Source organism: Gadus chalcogrammus, chromosome 18 (genome assembly GCF_026213295.1).
Source record: "Gadus chalcogrammus isolate NIFS_2021 chromosome 18, NIFS_Gcha_1.0, whole genome shotgun sequence".
NCBI classification, from domain to species: domain Eukaryota; kingdom Metazoa; phylum Chordata; class Actinopteri; order Gadiformes; family Gadidae; genus Gadus; species Gadus chalcogrammus.
In genome coordinates, this window is record NC_079429.1 from 5311452 (window position 1) to 5330635 (window position 19184).

General features: G+C 47.2%; 4 protein-coding genes across 6 annotated transcripts in view; 2 read left to right on the forward strand and 2 right to left on the reverse strand.

The window, feature by feature from the left end:
- trim65 (tripartite motif containing 65) overlaps positions 1 to 3223 on the reverse strand; it is a 15835-nt gene extending 12612 nt beyond the window's left edge. The window contains exons 1-4 of the mRNA XM_056576760.1: positions 3170 to 3223; positions 2325 to 2768; positions 2097 to 2192; positions 1389 to 1619 (exon numbers count right to left, since the gene is read on the reverse strand). Coding sequence (XP_056432735.1) covers positions 1389 to 1619; positions 2097 to 2192; positions 2325 to 2750 — 753 coding nt within the window. The 5' untranslated portion in view covers positions 2751 to 2768; positions 3170 to 3223. The remainder of the gene's footprint in view (positions 1 to 1388; positions 1620 to 2096; positions 2193 to 2324; positions 2769 to 3169) is intronic.
- LOC130371110 (uncharacterized) overlaps positions 1 to 18925 on the forward strand; it is a 23418-nt gene extending 4493 nt beyond the window's left edge. The window contains exons 1-6 of one of the 2 annotated variants that reach the window (XM_056576758.1): positions 13027 to 13119; positions 14854 to 14913; positions 14990 to 15073; positions 15156 to 18473; positions 18558 to 18659; positions 18746 to 18925. In XM_056576758.1, the coding sequence (XP_056432733.1) occupies positions 13035 to 13119; positions 14854 to 14913; positions 14990 to 15073; positions 15156 to 18473; positions 18558 to 18659; positions 18746 to 18909 (3813 nt within the window). In that variant the 5' untranslated portion in view covers positions 13027 to 13034 and the 3' untranslated portion in view covers positions 18910 to 18925. Of the gene's footprint in view, positions 1 to 13026; positions 13120 to 14853; positions 14914 to 14989; positions 15074 to 15155; positions 18474 to 18557; positions 18660 to 18745 lie in introns of those variants that run through there. The other variant, XM_056576759.1, reaches the window with a different exon arrangement.
- mrpl38 (mitochondrial ribosomal protein L38) lies at positions 3265 to 9103 on the forward strand. Its single transcript, XM_056576761.1, has 9 exons — positions 3265 to 3397; positions 4017 to 4205; positions 4549 to 4680; positions 5147 to 5349; positions 5792 to 5864; positions 6262 to 6307; positions 6907 to 7065; positions 7556 to 7692; positions 8897 to 9103. The coding sequence occupies exons 1-9, from the start codon at positions 3313 to 3315 to the stop codon at positions 9031 to 9033; spliced, it is 1161 nt and encodes a 386-aa protein (XP_056432736.1). The 5' UTR covers positions 3265 to 3312; the 3' UTR covers positions 9034 to 9103.
- LOC130371115 (NADPH:adrenodoxin oxidoreductase, mitochondrial-like) lies at positions 8794 to 12911 on the reverse strand. Of its 2 annotated transcripts, XM_056576763.1 has the most exons (6): positions 12571 to 12911; positions 12291 to 12459; positions 12156 to 12174; positions 11501 to 11586; positions 11074 to 11276; positions 8833 to 9369 (listed from the first exon to the last, which is right to left on the reverse strand). In XM_056576763.1, exons 3-6 carry the CDS (start codon positions 12156 to 12158, stop codon positions 9248 to 9250), a joined length of 414 nt encoding a protein of 137 aa, XP_056432738.1. In that variant the 5' UTR covers positions 12159 to 12174; positions 12291 to 12459; positions 12571 to 12911; the 3' UTR covers positions 8833 to 9247. The 2 variants fall into 2 exon arrangements, 1 of the variants encoding a protein (XP_056432738.1); XR_008893127.1 differs by lacking the exon at positions 12156 to 12174 and having other exon boundaries at positions 8794 to 9369.
- Positions 18926 to 19184: the final 259 nt, after the last annotated feature.

Genomic DNA, 19184 nt, shown 5'->3' on the forward strand with positions numbered 1-19184 from the left:
ACTATAAGGCCGTTGGACTACAATTGCTTAAGGCGATCTCAAATTACAAGGATGTTAAAGAAGGTGAGATGGTTCAAGTTGCTTTGACTATTATTAAAATGTAAATTCTGTTTCATGGACGGATGTTTTCACTTCTTTAAACCCAACAGTAAGCCGAGAGTCGGATCAGGTGAACGCCGAGGCATCATCAGGAACTGACCCCAAAGCAGTCGGGGCTGCTTTGGATGCCATCGATTTAGCCGCTCTGAATAATGTTTTAACTGGACAACAGCATAATGGACAAGAAACTGACTATAACGAATGTATGCCTTGATAATAAAAACTTTTAATTGATACTGTACAATGTTTTTATTTGAGGGGTGGTTTGTAAATCTGGACCAAGCAATCTGTACTTGATGCACTTATTTCCCATTTGGTTGTGTAAGCAGAACCTGGGTGTTGTGACTTGGGACAAGCCCCTTCACTGTCTCTTAGGTCCCATCTTAAAACTCACCTTTACTCTGGCTTATAACTCCAGGTAGCGTGTTGATGTGTTATGTGTTATGTGGGCAGTGGATTTTATTTATTGGATTCTAGTTATTTTACTTTTATCCTATAAAGCCTCATCTGTTGTGCTTCTGTGGTTTTTAGTGTTTCTAATCATATCACAGCACTTTTAAATTGTGCTATATATAAAGTGGATTGGATGAAGCCAGCGCTGTGATCTTCATTAATGGCATTTGTGTGGGGGGAAACTAGACAAATGTGATACTGTTTTCCTTTTATTCCTAGTCTGTTTTACATGGTTTTGAATGATGACTATATGCTCTGTAAGGTGACCTTGGGTGTCTTGAAAGGCGCCTCTAAATTAAATGTAATATTACTAGTGTATGCTTAAATGGAAGATTTCCCTTAAATATAATGCAATGGAATCATTCTAGCTCCTGCTAAGGCTAAACTTGCCTTGGTTTGAAGCCTGCACTTGGGAGGAAAACAAAATTTTAACTACTGGTATATGCTGCCTAATCTCGAATTGTATCACCATGACAAATCCGTGACCATGCGACGGTAAAGGCATGTTTCTTTCTCCAGTGATCATTTCCATAATGTTTGAATATATTCTGAGCCGATCAGTGTAAAAAAAAACAGCACTTTTATGGGTCCAACATTGATGCAGCCTAATTGTGCCGCATCAACCAAGGATTACATTGCAGATCAGGGATGGAGGGTTCTGCACAATACTAGACCATATTTCAAATGTTCCCTGCATTTTTCCCCTGGTCCCAAAATGATAAAATACGGTTTAGTTTAAACCTGCATTTCCTACTAACAGTTGGGAAAGGAAAATTACCTTTAAAATAATCCAAGTCCCGCCTTTAATTTTATGGTACTGGAGTAGAAACCCAAACCTTGATGAGCTCTGAATCGGGGAGATGATGCAGCTCCTCGATGCGGTGCTGGCTCTGTCGTAGCTCCTGGGCCCTCTCGCGCAGCTGGGTGAGCCGCGCCTCAGCCTGGGCAAGGTCGCCCAGGTTCTTCCGCTCGATGAAGCGGTTCGTGGTTTCCTGCTTCTCGTCTAGCGCTTCCTTGAGGCTGCAGAATTTGGAGTCCAACCAGATGGAAGTCTGCTTGAGAGATACCTACAGATTGGGGGGGGCGGGGGGTACATGTCATCAAGGAGCAGGCAGCTGTTCACGGATGACAGCAGGCAGCAAGCAGATATTGGGATTTGATTTCAGAACCCTTTTGGCTAGGAGTCAAACCCCCCTTACGCACTTATTGTATAATGTAACTCCTGGCACTTTACAAAAAGTAGTTAGCATTGTGTAGCATCTTATCCTAGCTATTTCTGTTGTATACAGGGAATTGGTTAATCTAGCAATTGTTAGTGCTTCCCACTTGGTTCTATGAACATCCTTACTGTACCGACAGCGATATGTTGTTTCTATATATTGTTGTTTCTCTTTCTTCTGACAAATGTACTTAATTGTAAGTCACTTTGGATAAGACGAGGATCTGCTAAATGCCCTAAATGTAAATGTGAATGTAATACCTCAACGATAAAAACAATTCCAAACCCAATGTATGTAGCGGTGATAATATGTATGCCACAATACCTTGGCTTTTTCAATGTTTTCCGTCAGTACGCCAATACTCCTGTCATTTTCTTTGATGAGTTTTTCCACCTCTGCACTCTTGCTCTTCAGCAACAACTGTTAGAGAGCACATGGGAATAACGTGAAATGCATTGCGGTGTCTTAATTACCAGGAAGAAAGCTTTAAAATGCAGTTCCAAGATCCATCAAAGATGTGTTTATAATGCATGTTTGTAAGGATGTCAGTACCCCTTGGGTCTCCCGCTCCGTCTCCAACAACACCTTCTGGTGGGAATTACAGTTTGATACTCCACACTTGATGCAAACTCCCATTTTGTCCTCCTTGCAGTAATACACCAGGGGCATGTTGTGCAGATGACACAGTATAGCTGTCGCGCCCCCTCCATCCCTGCTAACCGGCTCTCCGCCAGTGCTGCTAGGGCTGTTCGCTGCCTCCGTCATGACGGCGAGGTTCACGTTGCGGTTCAGGATGGGCCTGATGGGGAACTTCTTGCTGCAGATGGGACACTGAGCGGGGACGTCGGACTTGCTCTGGGTGTCCCAGTGACGAGTGATGCATTTCTCACAGAAGGTGTGACCACAGGAGATGGTCACAGGAACCCGGAACGTGTCGAAGCAAATAATGCAGGTTAAATTTGGATTCTGACTCTCCATCTTGATCCCGAGTTGTATCTGAAATAAACGTTATTTTTTAAAATGTTGACACATTCCAGTTTTTCATGTAGTTATTACTACTGCCTGCATACTCAGTTTATTACAGAGACGTGGATTGATTAAAGGGGGGCTTTTCCCCACACTGACATGACTGGACATGCTTATGGATAATAAGTCATAGTTTAGTCCCAGACTGTGGACCAGCTGGTTAGGACTGGTGAGGGCACCGCTAGCTAACACACAATACTAACTTCAGCCAGCTGGAAGGCTGGCTAACGATAGCATAGCTAGCCTATATTAACGGCATGGCTTCCCTGGCGCACAACTCAAAACATAAACACACATTCACGTGTTATCACGCGTTCATAAACGTGTGACTGGTTACACATTCAACAACATCGATACCGAGAGGTTCCTACCAGGTCAACACGTCCATCATCTGGGCACAACGGAGGAGTGTCCGGGGAGGCGGGTTCGTTGGTGACGTCATAGGCACGCGTTACGTATGGCGCGAACGACTGACGTCACTGCCACCGCTGACTGCAGGAGAAGGGGATCGAAGATGGCGCTGCGCATGGTGTGCTCCTCGGTGCTGCGAGCAGGGACGGACTTAGCAGGCAACAATGTCAGGACGTTTCGGAATTCAGGTTAGGATTGCGGCTACCGGATGTTTTGTTTCGAGTTAACGGTTTGAATAAATGTGTTTCATGTGACACGTGTGACGGCAATTTGAATAAGCTCAGGCAGCGTTGGCTAGGCTCAGGAGGTATAGCGGGTTGCTAGCTCGATCCCCGGCTCCTCCTTGCGGAGTGTCGAGGTGTCCCTGAGCCAGACAGCTCACCCTAACTGCTCGCGACGAACTTGCAGTCGCCTTGCAGGGGTGACACCGCCGTCGGTGTGTTAATGTGTGTATGAATGGTTGATAGTCGCTGTGGATAATAGCGTCTGCTAAATGTAAACAGCTGGTGGTCTGTTGTGACCCCGCTTGGTGCTTCGTAGCCTGTGAAGGTTACCGTATGTTTTGTAATGTGATGAGGCGTTCTTTCACTAACATTTTTTAGTAGCCTGACAGATGAAGACACACAGTCAGTAAAACCCTGAGTGATTTCATCGGCCTTCTTTAGTTCATCTCCCATGTGGGAAAACTAAGTGCTTTGGCCCTGCTGAAGGGTCCTGTCAACCCTGCTCTGTAGTGATGTTGTGTTTTGAGTGTTCACTTTGTGTTTTTCTGACCCCTGACCTAATTCATCTGCTGGTCCAACACAGCCCGTGTTTGTCGCTGGACCCCCCCGCTCGGTCCGATGCCCAATGACGAGGTCGAGAGTGAAAACCTGGAGTCTCTTGAGAAATACCGCAGCTACACGCGCTACTTGAAGAAAGCCGAGGAAGAAAAGAACACGTCCGTTTGGTGGAAAACCTACAGAAAACATGTCGAGGATCGGGATCCTGAACATGGTAGGAGACCCGACCCGTAGTGGATATTGATGACGCATCTGCTCAATGTCACTAGTTCAAGTTCTTAAAGAGTAAATTCATACTATTCACTTTAACGTGGCCTGGTCTTGATAAGTTAATCTACTCCTCCATTGGAAACGTATAAATTAGTCTGAAAACCATTCTACCGTGGTCGATTGGTATTTAAAAAAACAACTCACAATTCATGAAGCTAGAAAGACTAATATTTATTGTAGCAGATATTTTCAATGCATGCCCTCATGATGTATATACCACAATGAAGTCCTGTGTCACCGTATCATCAGAGTCCCGACTTTGACGGGAGTGTTGTGTTGTTCCTCAGGGGCTGAGCGGGTGAACATCGGACTGCCACGCTATCGGACCTCCAGGATCGCAGAAGTGAGAGAGCGACGGCAGATCGTGAAGGACAACAAGAAGAACATCGCGCTGGAGCAGGCCACCCGTCTGCGCACCTGTGAGCACACCCTCAGTGATATGGTCTCCCGGTCGACACGCATTGTTCATACACCTATACTGATATTGACCCCCTTTACCCTGCATGATGTCAGCAACAGTGGCTGTTTTTGCATGTAAACACAGCCAAACAAGAAGTAAATGATTATGATTATATATATCCATAATGTATTATTCTTATATTGCAGTATAAATTAATGTCGAGTCCAATGTGATGCTCTGGCTTTTGACCTGAGAGCACATTTGGAGATAACCGTTGCAGTTTGTACGCGTATGCATTAATTCTTCCGCATGATAATACATTTTATTTATGGAGCCCTTTTCATCCGTAGATCTCAATGGGTTACAGGTTAAAAGCATTGTTGTTAAAAATAAATAAAAAGGGGTTTAAAAACATCTAAGAGGGGGATCCTAAGCCTTAATGCTCGTGAGCACTTCTTTACTCCTGATCCTTGTCTTGCCGACAGTCAAGATCCCCTTGGACCGCGTGCAGGAGGGCTGGGAGAGGAGCTCGGGCCCGTTTCAGATCCAGCGGCTGGCGGACCACTACGGCGTCTTCAGAGACCTCTTCCCCAAGGCCTTCTTCCTGCCTCACGTCTCCCTGGGCATCAGCTATAGCCAGGAGAACAGCCACAGAGTGCATTATGGGAACTGCCTCACACCGACTGACGTAAGTTTAAAGATTGTCATGTTCTTGTGAAAGTAGATCGTTCCCCATGTTGTTTTTAAGAGATGACCCATTCGTCTCTCTACGCGCCTCTTCTCTGGATTGTGGTTTACTTTATTGGGAATGATTTAGGGTGTAGACCGGGAGGATATGGGAACAGGAATGGGATTAACAACCACTCCAGGCATTTCAAGGATGATGATCTGACATGTCCGAATTTGTTTGTGTATCTATGGACTTGATAAACCAATTTGGATATCGGCGTTACGGTCGGCAGGGAAGTAACAGATTAAGCACATTTCCTGACATAATTAACATGCTTTGGACACAGTAATTCAAAATGTAATGGGGCTTCTTTTCAAAATTGGTAATCAATGTCTGGGAGGGCATCTGTCCAGAAGTTAACCCTGTCTGGCCCCTGGCGGGGGCCGGCTGTGTGCTGCAGGCCTCGCTGGCTCCTCAGGTCGGCTTCGAGGCGGAGGAGGGCTCCCTGTGGACGCTGCTGCTTACCTGCCCAGGTGAGCTGGGGCCCCGCCCCCTTCACACTCGCACGGCGGGCGGAGCAGCCAGTGAAGGGCTCCGTATGACTGTTTCTTTAGATGACAACCCTGCCCCAGTGTTTAATCCACTGATGGAAGCAACATGTCTGAACTGGGGATGGAGGTTATCTAACAGGGGTGGAGCTAAGGAAGATTATTTATTCAGAAAGTCGGACACAAAATCAGAAGAAATACATATTCCAATGCATAAGAGTAATTTTGCAAATTCTCCATGTGACACGAGACTTTAACCCCCCCCCCCCTTGAGCAAGCCATTGGCCTATTTGACCAGCTGTGTTAAATATATGGGTCCCCTGTGTATTCTATAACCAAGTTCTTGTTCCCCCCCCCCCCCCCCCCCCCCCGTTTATTCCAGATGAGCATCTCCTTGACAACGAGGCAGAATACGTACACTGGCTCGTGTGAGTGTTTCAGCACATCAACATGATATGAAACTAAGTATTTGATCCTTTTGAGTTTATTTAGCTATTTATCGCATAGACCACTCACTAGATTTAATTCTCGTGATATATAGAAATTAATGTCTTTCTGTGTTCAGTTGGAAGTTAAGCTCCATATTCTTGATTTTGAGAGGTTCCGTTTGACTGTTTTATTTTATCTAAAATAATTAAGGATTTAATATTGATGAGCTTTTGGCCATAGACCACTGCCTGGCGGGCCGATCAATCTCTGCCCTCTACGGGCCCAATAAGGATCATATCTATATCCCATTATCTCCACCACACTGGCGCCCATAACGGGAAAGCTCTGGCATTATAGCGGCTGTGTGTAAACCAACGGGTGACGTCCCGGATCCTGCACTACATGTCTGACAGTCTGTGGTTCCCGTCTTTGAAGGACCCGTATGTCTGACCGTCTATGGTTCCCGGTCTTTGCAGGACCCGTATGTCTGACAGTCTGTTGTTCCCGTCTTTGAAGGACCCGTATGTCTGACAGTCTGTGGTTCCCGGTCTTTGCAGGACTCTTATGTCTGACAGTCTATGGTTCCCCGTCTTTGCAGGGGTAACATCCCGGGGGGCCAGGTGCAGTTGGGGCAGGAGCTCTGTGGTTACCTGCCCCCCTTCCCCGCCAAGGGCACGGGCTTCCACCGCTACGTCTTCGTCCTCTTCCAGCAGCAGGGCCTCGTGGACTTCAGCGAGGACGCCAGGACCTCTCCGTGGTGAGCAGGGAGACGGGGGCCGAGCCGTACCGAAGGCCCTGGTTCATTTTTAGAACCAACGCTATTTTGGAATAATATGGGGGGTTCGTCAGTATACTATATTTTCGATGGTTAAGCCGCTGTCAAAATATGAATCAAAAGGCCATGTATTCATGAGGAGTCCAAATAGGGCTTGAAAATATAGTATTTCAAGCCTTGGATAAGGACTTGGTGCAGATGAAAGGACTGCAGAGCTCTTTAATGTGTCAACGTATTACATTTAGGGCATTTATCAGACGCTTTTATCCAAAGTGACTTGCAATAAGTACATTTGTCAGAAGAAATAGAAAGAACAATTTATAGCTGTCGGTACAGTAAGGATGTTCATAGAGTCAAGCACTAACAATTACTAGGTTACCCATTCCCCGTATACAACAAAGATAGCTAGGATAAGACGCTACACAATGCCAAGTACTATTTTTAAGTATTCCCCCCCCTCCCCCATGCACAGCCACTCTCTAACCGATCGCACCTTCAAGACGGTGGACTTCTACAGGAAGCACCAGGACTCCATGACCCCAGCCGGTCTGGGCTTCTTCCAGAGCCAGTGGGACGAGTCGGTCACCAACACCTTCCACAACACGCTTGGTAAGCACCTCTGGAAACGGGACGTTGCAGCGCCTGGCATGTTGGCTCTTTTCTTTCTCCTTGTTTGCGTACCAAACCCCGCCCACCCTCAAAAAGCAGGGCTCCCTTTGAGGCCCCGTTTACATGAGGACGCTTGCGGGTAAAAACTACCAAATATTTTATTGGAAGTGCCTTTCGTTTAGACGGTGACTGTGTCTGTGGGGCTTAAAAACGCAAAATCTGAAACCACCCTCTCCAGAGTGGGAAAACTTGAACACGCTCCGCCGTAGCGTTTCCGTCTACACTGCCAAGACGCAGAACTCTGCTCAGATCTGCTCACGTCGCGTATGCGTTTACGTCACATACAGCGCCAGTACAGGGAAATAACAAACATGTTGGATTATTTCCATGCGTCGGACCGTCAAGCTGCTCTGGCAGCTCTAATAAACTTACAGGAGTCTTTGCACGAAATGTACAGGATATGTACAGATGGTATTAATGAACAGAGAATCTGTAATTATGTTTTGGTTTTCGTGGCGCAGATAAGAGAAGGAAGATTCTACGCATGCGCTCAGACATGGTGATGGTGTATCACAGCGCCACCTAGCTGCCTGACATGCATACCCAATCGAAATCCACACACTTTAGCGTCACAGTATGCACGCAGATTTCCTTCCGAAAACGCTTGTCTAAACGCGGAATAAAAAGTGAAGACGCAACGCTACTTTTCCGTCTTCTGTTCAGACCGTCATCATGTAAACGTAGCCTGAGATTCACCAGATTTCTCTGCACTCCTGCAGTGACGGAGAACTTAAAGATCCCTGTAACCCTTAAAGGGGACATATATCACCACCAGGGGTGAGTGCTGCTTGTAATGGCTAATCAAACTCACACCTGGTGGTATAATAGGTCACCTTTTAAGTTAGCATTTACATGAAGGAATGGGTTTTAGAGCACATTTCAAACCATATTCTTTTGCATATCCGCTACGGGCCATTTTTTTTTCAAGGATCCTAGTTTCGTCATTTTATGTTTACCATAATCTTCCATTTGAGTGTATAGCTGTAAGGTTTGTTCAGAATACCTTCATGTGAATAAATCCTGTTAAACATGAAAAAACATTAAATTAAAATTGAATTTTATTATTTAAAAAGAGTACAATTGTGATGTTTGGAGGATATATCCATTAACATTAAACTGTCCACTGGTGTTCTTCTTCCTGCAGACATGAAGGAGCCGGTGTTTGAGTTTGTGCGGCCCCCCGTGTACCACCCGGCGCAGGTCAAGTTCCCCCACAGGCAGCCGCTCCGCTACCTGGACCGCTACCGTGAGGGCAAGGAGCACACCTACGGCATCTACTGAGCCCCACAGACAAACACATCTGGAGCTACCGCTGGACGACATGTTAATATAATAAATAGTTTTTTTTGTATTGACTGTCTTATTTTGGTCTGCATTACAACACAGTCCATGGTTTCATGCCATCTTATTCTTGTGGTAAACTGTGTTGAATCTCCATTGCGATGGTTCTCCACGTTATGAAAGAGTCTTCAGAAATAGAAGGTAACTTTGGGGTTCAGGTCCGGGCGGTCTCCTCTACGTCCAGAAGCTTCTCCCGGGGTTTCCCCTGGGCCGCGCCCCTCCTCCTCTCCTCCTGGTTGATCTTCTCCCAGTCCGAGAAGGACACCGGCTTCACGCCTGCAACCAATCACACAGGAGAGATTAGATCATTTGACCTGGGCCCCGTTTCACGAAAACATCTTTAGCCTAAGTGGATCGCAGAGTGGGTCGTACGAGCATCGTACAGTTTTCACACCGTTTCCCGAAAGCATCTTTGGTGACGAACGTCTTAAACACTCACGTGTCACGAGTAGCTAACGAGTGCTCCAGGGTACTCGTAGGACGCTAAGAGCCTCGTTAGCCTACTATAGCCTAACCAGCGGACATTCCTAGTATTGGATGCGTTTTATTATAACACATTGGTAATGGTGTATCACGTGCGTCTGAGCCTAATGTGGGCCATTATGTTCTTAGTTTGAGGGAGACAGTCCAGGAAATGTTTGAGCAGGCAGGGCACTTAAAATGTGTGAGAGAAAGTGGGGGGGATTTGTGCAGACTGACATAGGCTACTCATAAAACGTAGCATAAAATAATGTAAAAATAAATAAATAAAATAATAAAAATATTAATTATAAAAATATATTAAAAAAAATGCAAAGGAGCAGGCAAAAGGCTGGGATATGGTGGGGATTGGTCACGTTGACGGGAATGTTTAGTGACATGTGGGAGGGTGGAGGGGGTTAAAAAAAAGTCTCAATCACTCTTCGACGTGCATGAAAACCAGCCGCGTAGTTATGAGGGAGGCCGTCCTCACCCTATGGTCCTCACACCGATCTTCCTCGTCGTCATCGTCTTCAATGTCCTCCGGTTCAACCAAAGCTACCCCAGCCTTAGCTGCAATTTTGTGCAACATAGCTGTCACACATAGCACAGCGCATGACTTGCCCGGCGAAAACTGGAGCCCTCCGCTGGACTTGTGAAGGCATCTAGCGCAACTTCCACCTCCCGATTGGCGCTCAGGATTAGGACTGATATATATGTCGGCCTAGGCTTAATCAATTGTGTTTTAATATCTTTAGCATTCATATTATTGCAATCTATTCTTTCGTAGGCTACTCTGCGGTTGGCCTTGGTGGGGAGATATTTTAACCCTTTTTAACCCCATTTTCTCCGACATTCCTGCGTCTCCCCCTGCGTCATAGCCCATGTCAGTGGACAGGTACAATCCTACGATCGTCGTGAGTGCAGCGAATGAGCGTTCACGTTAAGAGGAGTTTCGGGAAACGCTCCAAAGAAAGTATCGATGGTTCGAAAGATCCATCTTTCGAACCATCTTACGAGCGAAGATCCATCGATATCGGGAAACGGGGCCCTGGAGGTTCAAGCCCGCCATCTTGGTGCGTGTTGACCAACACTTCCAGAATAACCAAGCGACACATTATTGGTGACGGTGTGAAGAGGCACCGAGATGTTCGAGTGTGTGAGACACTGCCATAATACATGTAATCAATTCAACTTAGATATTCCATAAAACCTCTCTGATCAAATGTTCCCGAACCCAACAATCGAAGAAATGAGCCAAACGATTCCTAACGACAAGACAGAGCTGCAATAATAAGGGCGAAAACAGGTGCAGCTCATCAAGTTAATTAGGGATCTGCAAATGACTGGTCTCATCAACGGCATTAGAAACACCTGATAGCTGCTTATTATGTTTCTATGTTAAAACGACAAACCCCATTGCTAACTTAAATGATTATAGAGTGAAATAGGATTATTTATTTAGCAAGTGAGAAATCTCTCATCCCTGCATTACACCAGATACTAGACGGAGAGCAGTACCTCTCTTGTCCAGCAGGGGGATCCCCGTGGATCCAGGCTTGGCAGAGGTCACGTCCAGGCAGCCAGAGGTGAGGTGACGTCCTCCACGACGCTGTGTGCTCTGTCGAAGCTGTTGTTTATGGTGATGGCAATGACCCCGATGGGGCCAGTCTTCAGCCAGCCACTGCAATAAAGACCTGGGGGTGTGTGTGCTCCCCCAGGTGCTCCACAACAAAGAAGAGAAGAAAAAAAAAAAAGGATAAAATACAATACACAAATGTATATAAATACATAAAGGCATAGATTTATCTATCCATCTATATACACACAGACATCTATATATAGATATGGATCTATATATGTGTGTACCAAACGTATGCTGAAACTGCATGGTCCTGTGTTTGGATGTGATGCGTGAGGGAGCATGTGGGGTCCACACCGGACTTACGTTGAGGCCCTCCTTCCCTCCAGGGTGGCATCGAGCGGCCGGGCTGGGAACCACGGCCAGGACAGGGAGCTTGTCCTGGGGGGAACCTGAGAGAGAGAGAGCACGGGGATTGAATGGTTCTCTAACCTTTTCTACTAGTCTACCTCCTCTAAGATATTTTTTCAGTACCCCCTTTACCGGCACAAAACATTTTTGGGGGAATTTTTATGATGTATTGATAATGTATGTGCATTCTATTCGCAGTGTTTACATGAACACTAAAAGTGTGCAATACTCCTGTTCTGGATGCCCTTTATTTTTCAAGAATTTAAATTTCAACCACGTGTCCATTTTTCTTGAATTTCTACAGTCTAGCTTTCAGAATTGAAACTTCCAAGGGGGAAAACAAAAATAATTAGTTTTTCCTTAATCTTTTGTGTACCCCCTGCAGTACTTGCAGTACCCCTAGCATTTGAGAAAAGCATTTGAGAAAAGCTTCTCTAAACGTTTACACTTGATGCAGCAACACATATGATTGGGTGGTTCAACCCTTTAACCTGGAGCGCTCCTTCTGAATAATGGGGCGTCTGGTGCAGGGATCGACCGATTAGGATTTTTTAGGGCAATTTACATCATAAAAATGACAAATGTTACTAGTCAAAATTAAAAAAATTACCATTTATTGAACTGTCCATCTGTAAATCAAGGCAAAAAAATAAAAGAAAGATAAAAAATCGGAGAAGAAGTCAAATGTCGGCCGGCCGATATATCGGTTGATCACTACTCTGGTTGTCAGGAGAACTCCACCTACCTTGTTTGTCCAGGCCGACCACAGTGCTCACAGCCTTCTCCAGGTCTTCCGTCACCAGCTTTGATATGCGGGAAAGGACCTCTGTGATCCCGTTGAGACGCTCCTGCAGATTGGGCGTCATGTCCACTGGAATCTCCTTGAAGCTGGGAACCCTCACCAGCGTTGACTCCTGCCCAGGGAAGATGGAATGGTCAGAAGTTAGGAAGAGGGTGTTGAGGGTGTCGAAATAGGGTGGTGTGATTGATTTGTAGGAAACAACAGGCCAAACAGAGAAGCATACCTTTCTAAGAAGGCTTTTAATATTTTGGGATAACTACACAGACGCATGCCATACACTCTCTTCATGAGCCTAGATAATAGCCATGTCTAAATATTCTAAATGATATTCCCACTCAGCAGCAGGCCTAAGGAACCAGGCTGCAGTGGATTCAATTGTCAACTGAAGGATATTCTTGTTCATGGTATATTTTCTTCACAGAAACACTGGGTTATCTTTTTTAAGTAGTCTCATGTGCCAATTTAACTAGAATATATGTAACCCTTGATATACAGGAGTACTCATTAACAAAATACACTGAATTTTACAACAAAGGAAGAGGCAGAAATATCCAACATATTGAATCAAAGACACTACAAGTCAGGTGACCAGTGACCACAGCAGGTAATTACAGCTGATTGTAAATTGGCAACCTGTCTTGTACCAGATAGACAAGCAATAAAGAGCCTGCAAGAAATCAGTGCTGCATGTCTGTAGGTACAGCAAATGCAATGGCCATGGGCAGGTTTTGTGTGGGAGCTGCTTTCGTCATAGCAATTTGGATGACCGAAGGTAAAGTACATTGTAGCGGACTGATTAATTTACTTGAGGAAACTTTAAGCTTAGTATCCATTTGTCTTTAGGTCTGTGATTGAGCTTATATTTAGTAGCATTTTTTTACTTTCATTGGCGGTGAGCAGTTGTGCTAAATGCATGGTCCATTAGTGAAATCTCAATGGTCGCTGTAAGCTAAATAGTGCTGTATGCTAAATGGTGCCACATGCTAAATGGTGACACATGCTAAATGGGGCTACATGCTAAATGGGGCTATATGCTAAATGGGGCTACGTGTTAAAGTGGAGCATGCTAATGGTGCTGTATGCTAAAGGTTGCAATATGTTAAAGTGGTGTATGCTAAATGGTGCTGAATGCAACATTGCTCTAGTCCAGTGGTTCCCAAACTTTTTGTGCCCAAGGCACACCAAAGGACAAATAAAAATTTCAAGGCACACCTATTGTGCAAAATAGCCTTATAACACGTGTTATCACTAATATCATCTGTTTATCTGTTAAGTTTATAATTATTTACTAATGCCAAATAAGATGTGACAAAGACAACTATTCTACTCATGAAATATTTATCAACAAAATACTTATCATTATAAAACTTTATCAAACTTTATCAAATTGGGCTTAATCAAACACCCATTTCAACCAGACAGGTGAGGCAAAGGAAACAGAAATTCAGCAGAGAACTGTCCATGAGAAAGCTGCATGGTCCTGAATCTGACCCACAAATTATAACTAACATTTAGAATCAGGCTTTTTTTGTAAATATTCTGCCTACTAACAAATCAGTGGGACACATGTGCCTGTCGGGGCTCACAGATTTTTTTAATCCTTGGTGGCACGGAGGAGAGGGCCACTCGCAAGTCCTGCTCAACAGAGAGCCGTGACCTGGTCTTGTTCTTCATGTAAACAAGAGTGGAGAACGCCAACTCACACCGGTAGGTGGTGGGGAAATGAAGAAGTTGGTCGATAGCGTGGTGGGAGATGGTTGGATATTCTGATGCACAAACCAACCAAAACTGATCGAGTGTGAGCTCACTAAATTTCAGTTTCAGCGTGCGGTCCGCACGGAGCTCTGCGCTCTCGTCTCTCTCCTTCATAGTGAGCTTCTCGTTTGAGGACTCGGACTCCTGGTTGAATGGGTCTCGGATCCAGTCATTGTCCTCTATGTCCGCCACACGTGGAAAATAGCGCTCAAACCTCTCTTTTAAGGTCTGAAGGTGTTCGGCATATATAGCGCGCTCATTGGCTTTGATGTGTCACAGTCTAAATTAAATTCCCACCTGCGCAACTGCGCGAACAGCGAAATGTGGGATCCTCTTTGAGGATTTTTTAAATAGTTTTTAGAGAAAGAGTTTGCCTCTGTATTATGGATTGAGTGCATTCAAAGTAGTATATAGTAAATTAAAATAATTATTTTTGTATAGTTGTATACTATATTGCAGTAGGCTTGTCACAAAATCCCACGGCACACTTGGACTTGCCTCACGGCACACCAGTGTGCCGCGGCACACAGTTTGGGAACCACTGCTCTAGTCTATGGTGCTATATGCTAAGTGATGCTTTATGCTATAATGCTAGTGTTAAATGGTACATTATTCTTAATGGTGCCATATGTTAAATGATGCTGTATGCCAAATCTTCATCCATGCAAAATTATTCTATATTCTATACGCAAAATGGCACTACATGCTAAACGCCGCTATGTGCTAAATGTTGCCCTGTAATTGTTTTTAGTCTCTTGCGCCTCCCTTGGAGGGACCAACGGGAGATCCAAAGATGAGATCGGCCTGGGAAGTAAGGGATGAAAAGGCAATGTATATATTTGACTGTCCTTCAGTCTGAGTAGTTGACTTGATGGTTTGATTTTCAGATGTTCCACAAAATGACCTAGCTGAAGTCATTGAAATGCAACAACTAATTGAGGCCCTGTATCAAGACCACTATATTATAGAAGGTATGCTCGCTCAAGGTTGTCTGTAGCTGTAACTAGCATTCAATGAAATGTTGTAACTCTATTTTCTGTTTCAACTGAACAGAATACCTCAAGTCTGCCGCAAAAGCTAGGGCCTATGACCACGTGACCACAGCCCCCCTGGCCTCTGACCCCCTGGCCTCGAACAACGTGACTCAAGCCTCTGACCCCCTGGCCTCGAACAACATGACTCAAGCCTCTGACCCCCTGGCCGCTAACAACATGACTCAAGCCTCTGACCCCCTGGCCGCTAACAATGGGACTCAAGCCTCTGACCCCCTGGCCGCTAACAACGGGACTCAAGCCTCTGACCCCCTGGCCTCTAACAACGGGACTCAAGCCTCTGACCCCCTGGCCTCTAACAACGGGACTCAAGCCTCTGACCCCCTGGCCTCTAACGTGACTCAAGCCTCTGACCCCCTGGCCTCTAACAACGGGACTCAAGCCTCTGACCCCCAGGCCTCTAACGTGACTCAAGCCTCTGTCCCCCTGGCCTTTAACGTGACTCAAGCCTCTGACCCCCTGGCCTCTAACGTGACTCAAGCCTCTGACCCCCTGGCCTCTAACGTGACTCAAGCCTCTGACCCCCTGGCCTCTAACGGGACTCAAGCCTCTGACCCTTTTGCCTCTAACGTGACTCAAGCCTCTGACCCTTTGGCCTCTAACGTGACTCAAGCCTCTGACCCTTTGGCCTCTAACAACGTGACTCAAGCCTCTGACCCTTTGGCCTCTAACAACGTGACACAAGCCTCTGACCCCCTGGCTTCTAACGTGACCCAAGCCTCTGACCCCCTGTCCTCTAACGGGACTCAAGCCTCTGACCCCTTGGCCTCTAACAACGTGACTCAAGCCTCTGACCCCCTGGCCTCTAACAACGTGACCCAAGCCTCTGACCCCCTGGCCTCTAACAACGTGACCCAAGCCTCTGACCCCCTGGCCTCTAACAACATGACTCAAGCCTCTGACCCCCTGGCCTCTAACAACGGGACTCAAGCCTCTGACCCCCTGGCCTCTAACGTGACTCAAGCCTCTGACCCCCTGGCCTCTAACAACGGGACTCAAGGCTCTGACCCCCTGGCCTCTAACAACGGGACTCAAGGCTCTGACCCCCTGGCCTCTAACAACGGGACTCAAGGCTCTGACCCCCTGGCCTCTAACAATGTAACGCAAGCCTCTTACCCCCTGGCCGCTAACATGACTCAAGCCTCTTACACCCTGGCCTCTAACGTGACTCAAGCCTCTGACCCTTTGGCCTCTAACGTGACTCAAGCCTCTGACCCTTTGGCCTCTAACGTGACTCAAGCCTCTGACCCTTTGGCCTCCAACGGGACTCAAGCCTCTGACCCTTTGGCCTCCAACGGGACTCAAGCCTCTGACCCTTTGGCCTCCAACGGGACTCAAGCCTCTGACCCTTTGGCCTCTAACGTGACCCAAGCCTCTGACCCATTGGCCTCTAACAACGTGACTCAGGCCTCTGACCCTTTGGCCTCTAACAACGTGACACAGGCCTCTGACCCCCTGGCTTCTAACGTTACCCAAGCCTCTGACCCCCTGGCCTGTAACAACGGGACTCAAGCCTCTGACCCCCTGGCCTGTAACAACGGGACTCAAGCCTCTGACCCCCTGGCCTGTAACAACGGGACTCAAGCCTCTGACCCCCTGGCCTCTAACAACGGGACTCAAGCCTCTGACCCCCTGGCCTCTAACAACGGGACTCAAGCCTCTGACCCCCTGGCCTCTAACAACGGGACTCAAGCATCTGACCCCCTGGCCTCTAACAACGAGACTCAAGCCTCTGACCCCCTGGCCTCTAACGTGACTCAAGCCTCTGACCCCCTGGCCTCTAACGGGACTCAAGCCTTTTGCCCCCTGGCCTCTAACGGGACTCAAGGCTCTGACCCCCTGGCCTCCAACAACGGGACTCAAGGCTCTGACCCCCTGGCCTCCAACAACGGGACTCAATCCTCTGACCCCCTGGCCTCCAACAACGGGACTCAATCCTCTGACCCCTTGGCCTCCAACAACGGGACTCAATCCTCTGACCCCCTGGCCTCTAACGGGACTCAAGCCTCTGACCCCCTGGCCTCTAACAACGGGACTAAAGCCTCTGACCCCCTGGGCTCTAACAACATGACTCAAGCCTCTGACCCCCTGTCCTCTAACGGGACTCAAGCCTCTGACCCCCTGTCCTCTAACGGGACTCAAGCCTCTGACCCCCTGGCCTCCAACAACATGACTCAAGGCTCTGACCCCCTGGCCTCCAACAACGGGACTCAATCCTCTGACCCCCTGGCCTCCAACAACGGGACTCAATCCTCTGACTCCCTGGCCTCCAACAACGGGACTCAAGCCTCTGACCCCCTGGCCTCTAACAACGGGACTCAAGCCTCTGACCCCCTGGCCACTAACAACGGGACTCAAGCCTCTGACCCCCTGGCCTCTAACAACGGGACTCAAGCCTCTGACCCCCTGGCCTCTAACGTGACCCAAGCCTCTGACCCCCTGGCCTCTAACGGGACCCAAGCCTCTTACCCCCTGGCCTCTAACGTCACTCAAGCCTCTGACCCCCTGGCCTCCAACAACGGGACTCAAGCCTCTGACCCCCTTGCCTCCAACAACGGGACTCAAGCCTCTGACCCCCTTGCCTCCAACAACGGGACTCAAGCCTCTGACCCCCTGGCCTCTAACAACGGGACTCAAGGCTCTGACCCCCTGGCCTCTAACAACGGGACTCAAGGCTCTGACCCCCTGGCCTCTAACAACGTGACTCAAGCCTCTGACCCCCTGGCCTCTAACAACAGGACTCATGCCTCTGACCCCCTGGCCTCTAACAACAGGACTCATGCCTCTGACCCCCTGGCCTCCAACAACGGGACTCAAGCCTCTGACCCCCTGGCCTCTAACGGGACTCAAGCCTCTTACCCCCTGGCCTCCAACAACGTGACCCAAGCCTATGCCCACGGTACTACAGCCCCCCTGGCCTCTAACAACGTGACTCAAGCCTCTGACCCCCTGGCCTCTAACAACGGGACTCAAGCCTCTGACCCCCTGGCCTCTAACAACGGGACTCAAGCCTCTGACCCCCTGGCCTCTAACAACGGGACTCATGCCTCTGACCCCCTGGCCTCTAACAACGGGACTCAAGCATCTGATCCCTTTGCCTCTAACAACGTGACTCAAGCCTCTGACCCCCTGGCCTCTAACAACAGGACTCATGCCTCTGACCCCCTGGGCTCTAACAACGGGACTCAAGCATCTGATCCCTTTGCCTCTAACAACGTGACTCAAGCCTCTGACGACCACAAACTGGCCTCCGACATCTCTGGGAAGCTTGCTTCGAGTCAAAGCAACAACTCCATGATGCCCATTCATGACAATCAAAGTGAGGGAAATGGAAGCCATTCATAATAAAGATTTCCACAATATTTTGTGCACTATTTTAGTTGCTAATAATCTTTTATTTCAGATGTTTCACAAACATCGCTAAGCAAAGGTTGCAGGAAACGCTATAAGGCCGTTGGACTACAATTGCTTAAGGCGATCTCAAATTATAAGGATGTTAAAGAAGGTGAGGTGGTTCAAGTTGCTTTGACTATTATTAATATGCAAATTCTGTTTCATGGACGGATGTTTTCACTTCTTTAAACCCAACAGTAAGCCGAGAGTCGGATCAGGTGAACGCCGAGGCATCATCAGGAACTGACCCCAGAGCAGTCGGGGCTGCTTTGGGTGCCAACGATTTAGCCGCTCTGAATAATGTTTTAACTGGACTACAGCATAATGGACAACAAACTGACTATAATGAATGTATGCCTTGATAATAAAAACTTTTAATTTATACTGTACAATGTCTTTATTTGAGGGGTGGTTTGTAAATCTGGACCAAGCAATCTGTACTTGATGCATTTATTTCCCATTTGACTGGTTGTGTAAGCAGAACCTGGGAGTTGTGACTTGGGACAAGCCCCTTCGCTGTCTCTTAGGTCCCATCTTAAAACTCACCTTTACTCTGGCTTTTAACTCCAGGTAGTGTGTTGATGTGTTATGTGGGCAGTGGATTTTATTTATTGGATTCTATTTAGGTATCTTTTAT

Excerpts from the sequence above, each read along its gene's own strand:
- mrpl38 (XM_056576761.1), top strand. The coding sequence starts at position 3,313 with ATGGCGCTGCGCATGGTGTGCTCCTCGGTGCTGCGAGCAGGGACGGAC. Across the intron at positions 3,398-4,016 it reads CAGGACGTTTCGGAATTCAG|CCCGTGTTTGTCGCTGGACC; the intron begins GTTAGGATTGCG and ends GGTCCAACACAG. Across the intron at positions 4,206-4,548 it reads GGATCGGGATCCTGAACATG|GGGCTGAGCGGGTGAACATC; the intron begins GTAGGAGACCCG and ends GTTGTTCCTCAG.
- LOC130371115 (XM_056576763.1), bottom strand. Across the intron at positions 11,277-11,500 it reads GAGGGAAGGAGGGCCTCAAC|CACCTGGGGGAGCACACACA; the intron begins GTAAGTCCGGTG and ends TTTGTTGTGGAG. Across the intron at positions 9,370-11,073 it reads CCCCCTGCTGGACAAGAGAG|GCGTGAAGCCGGTGTCCTTC; the intron begins GTACTGCTCTCC and ends GATTGGTTGCAG.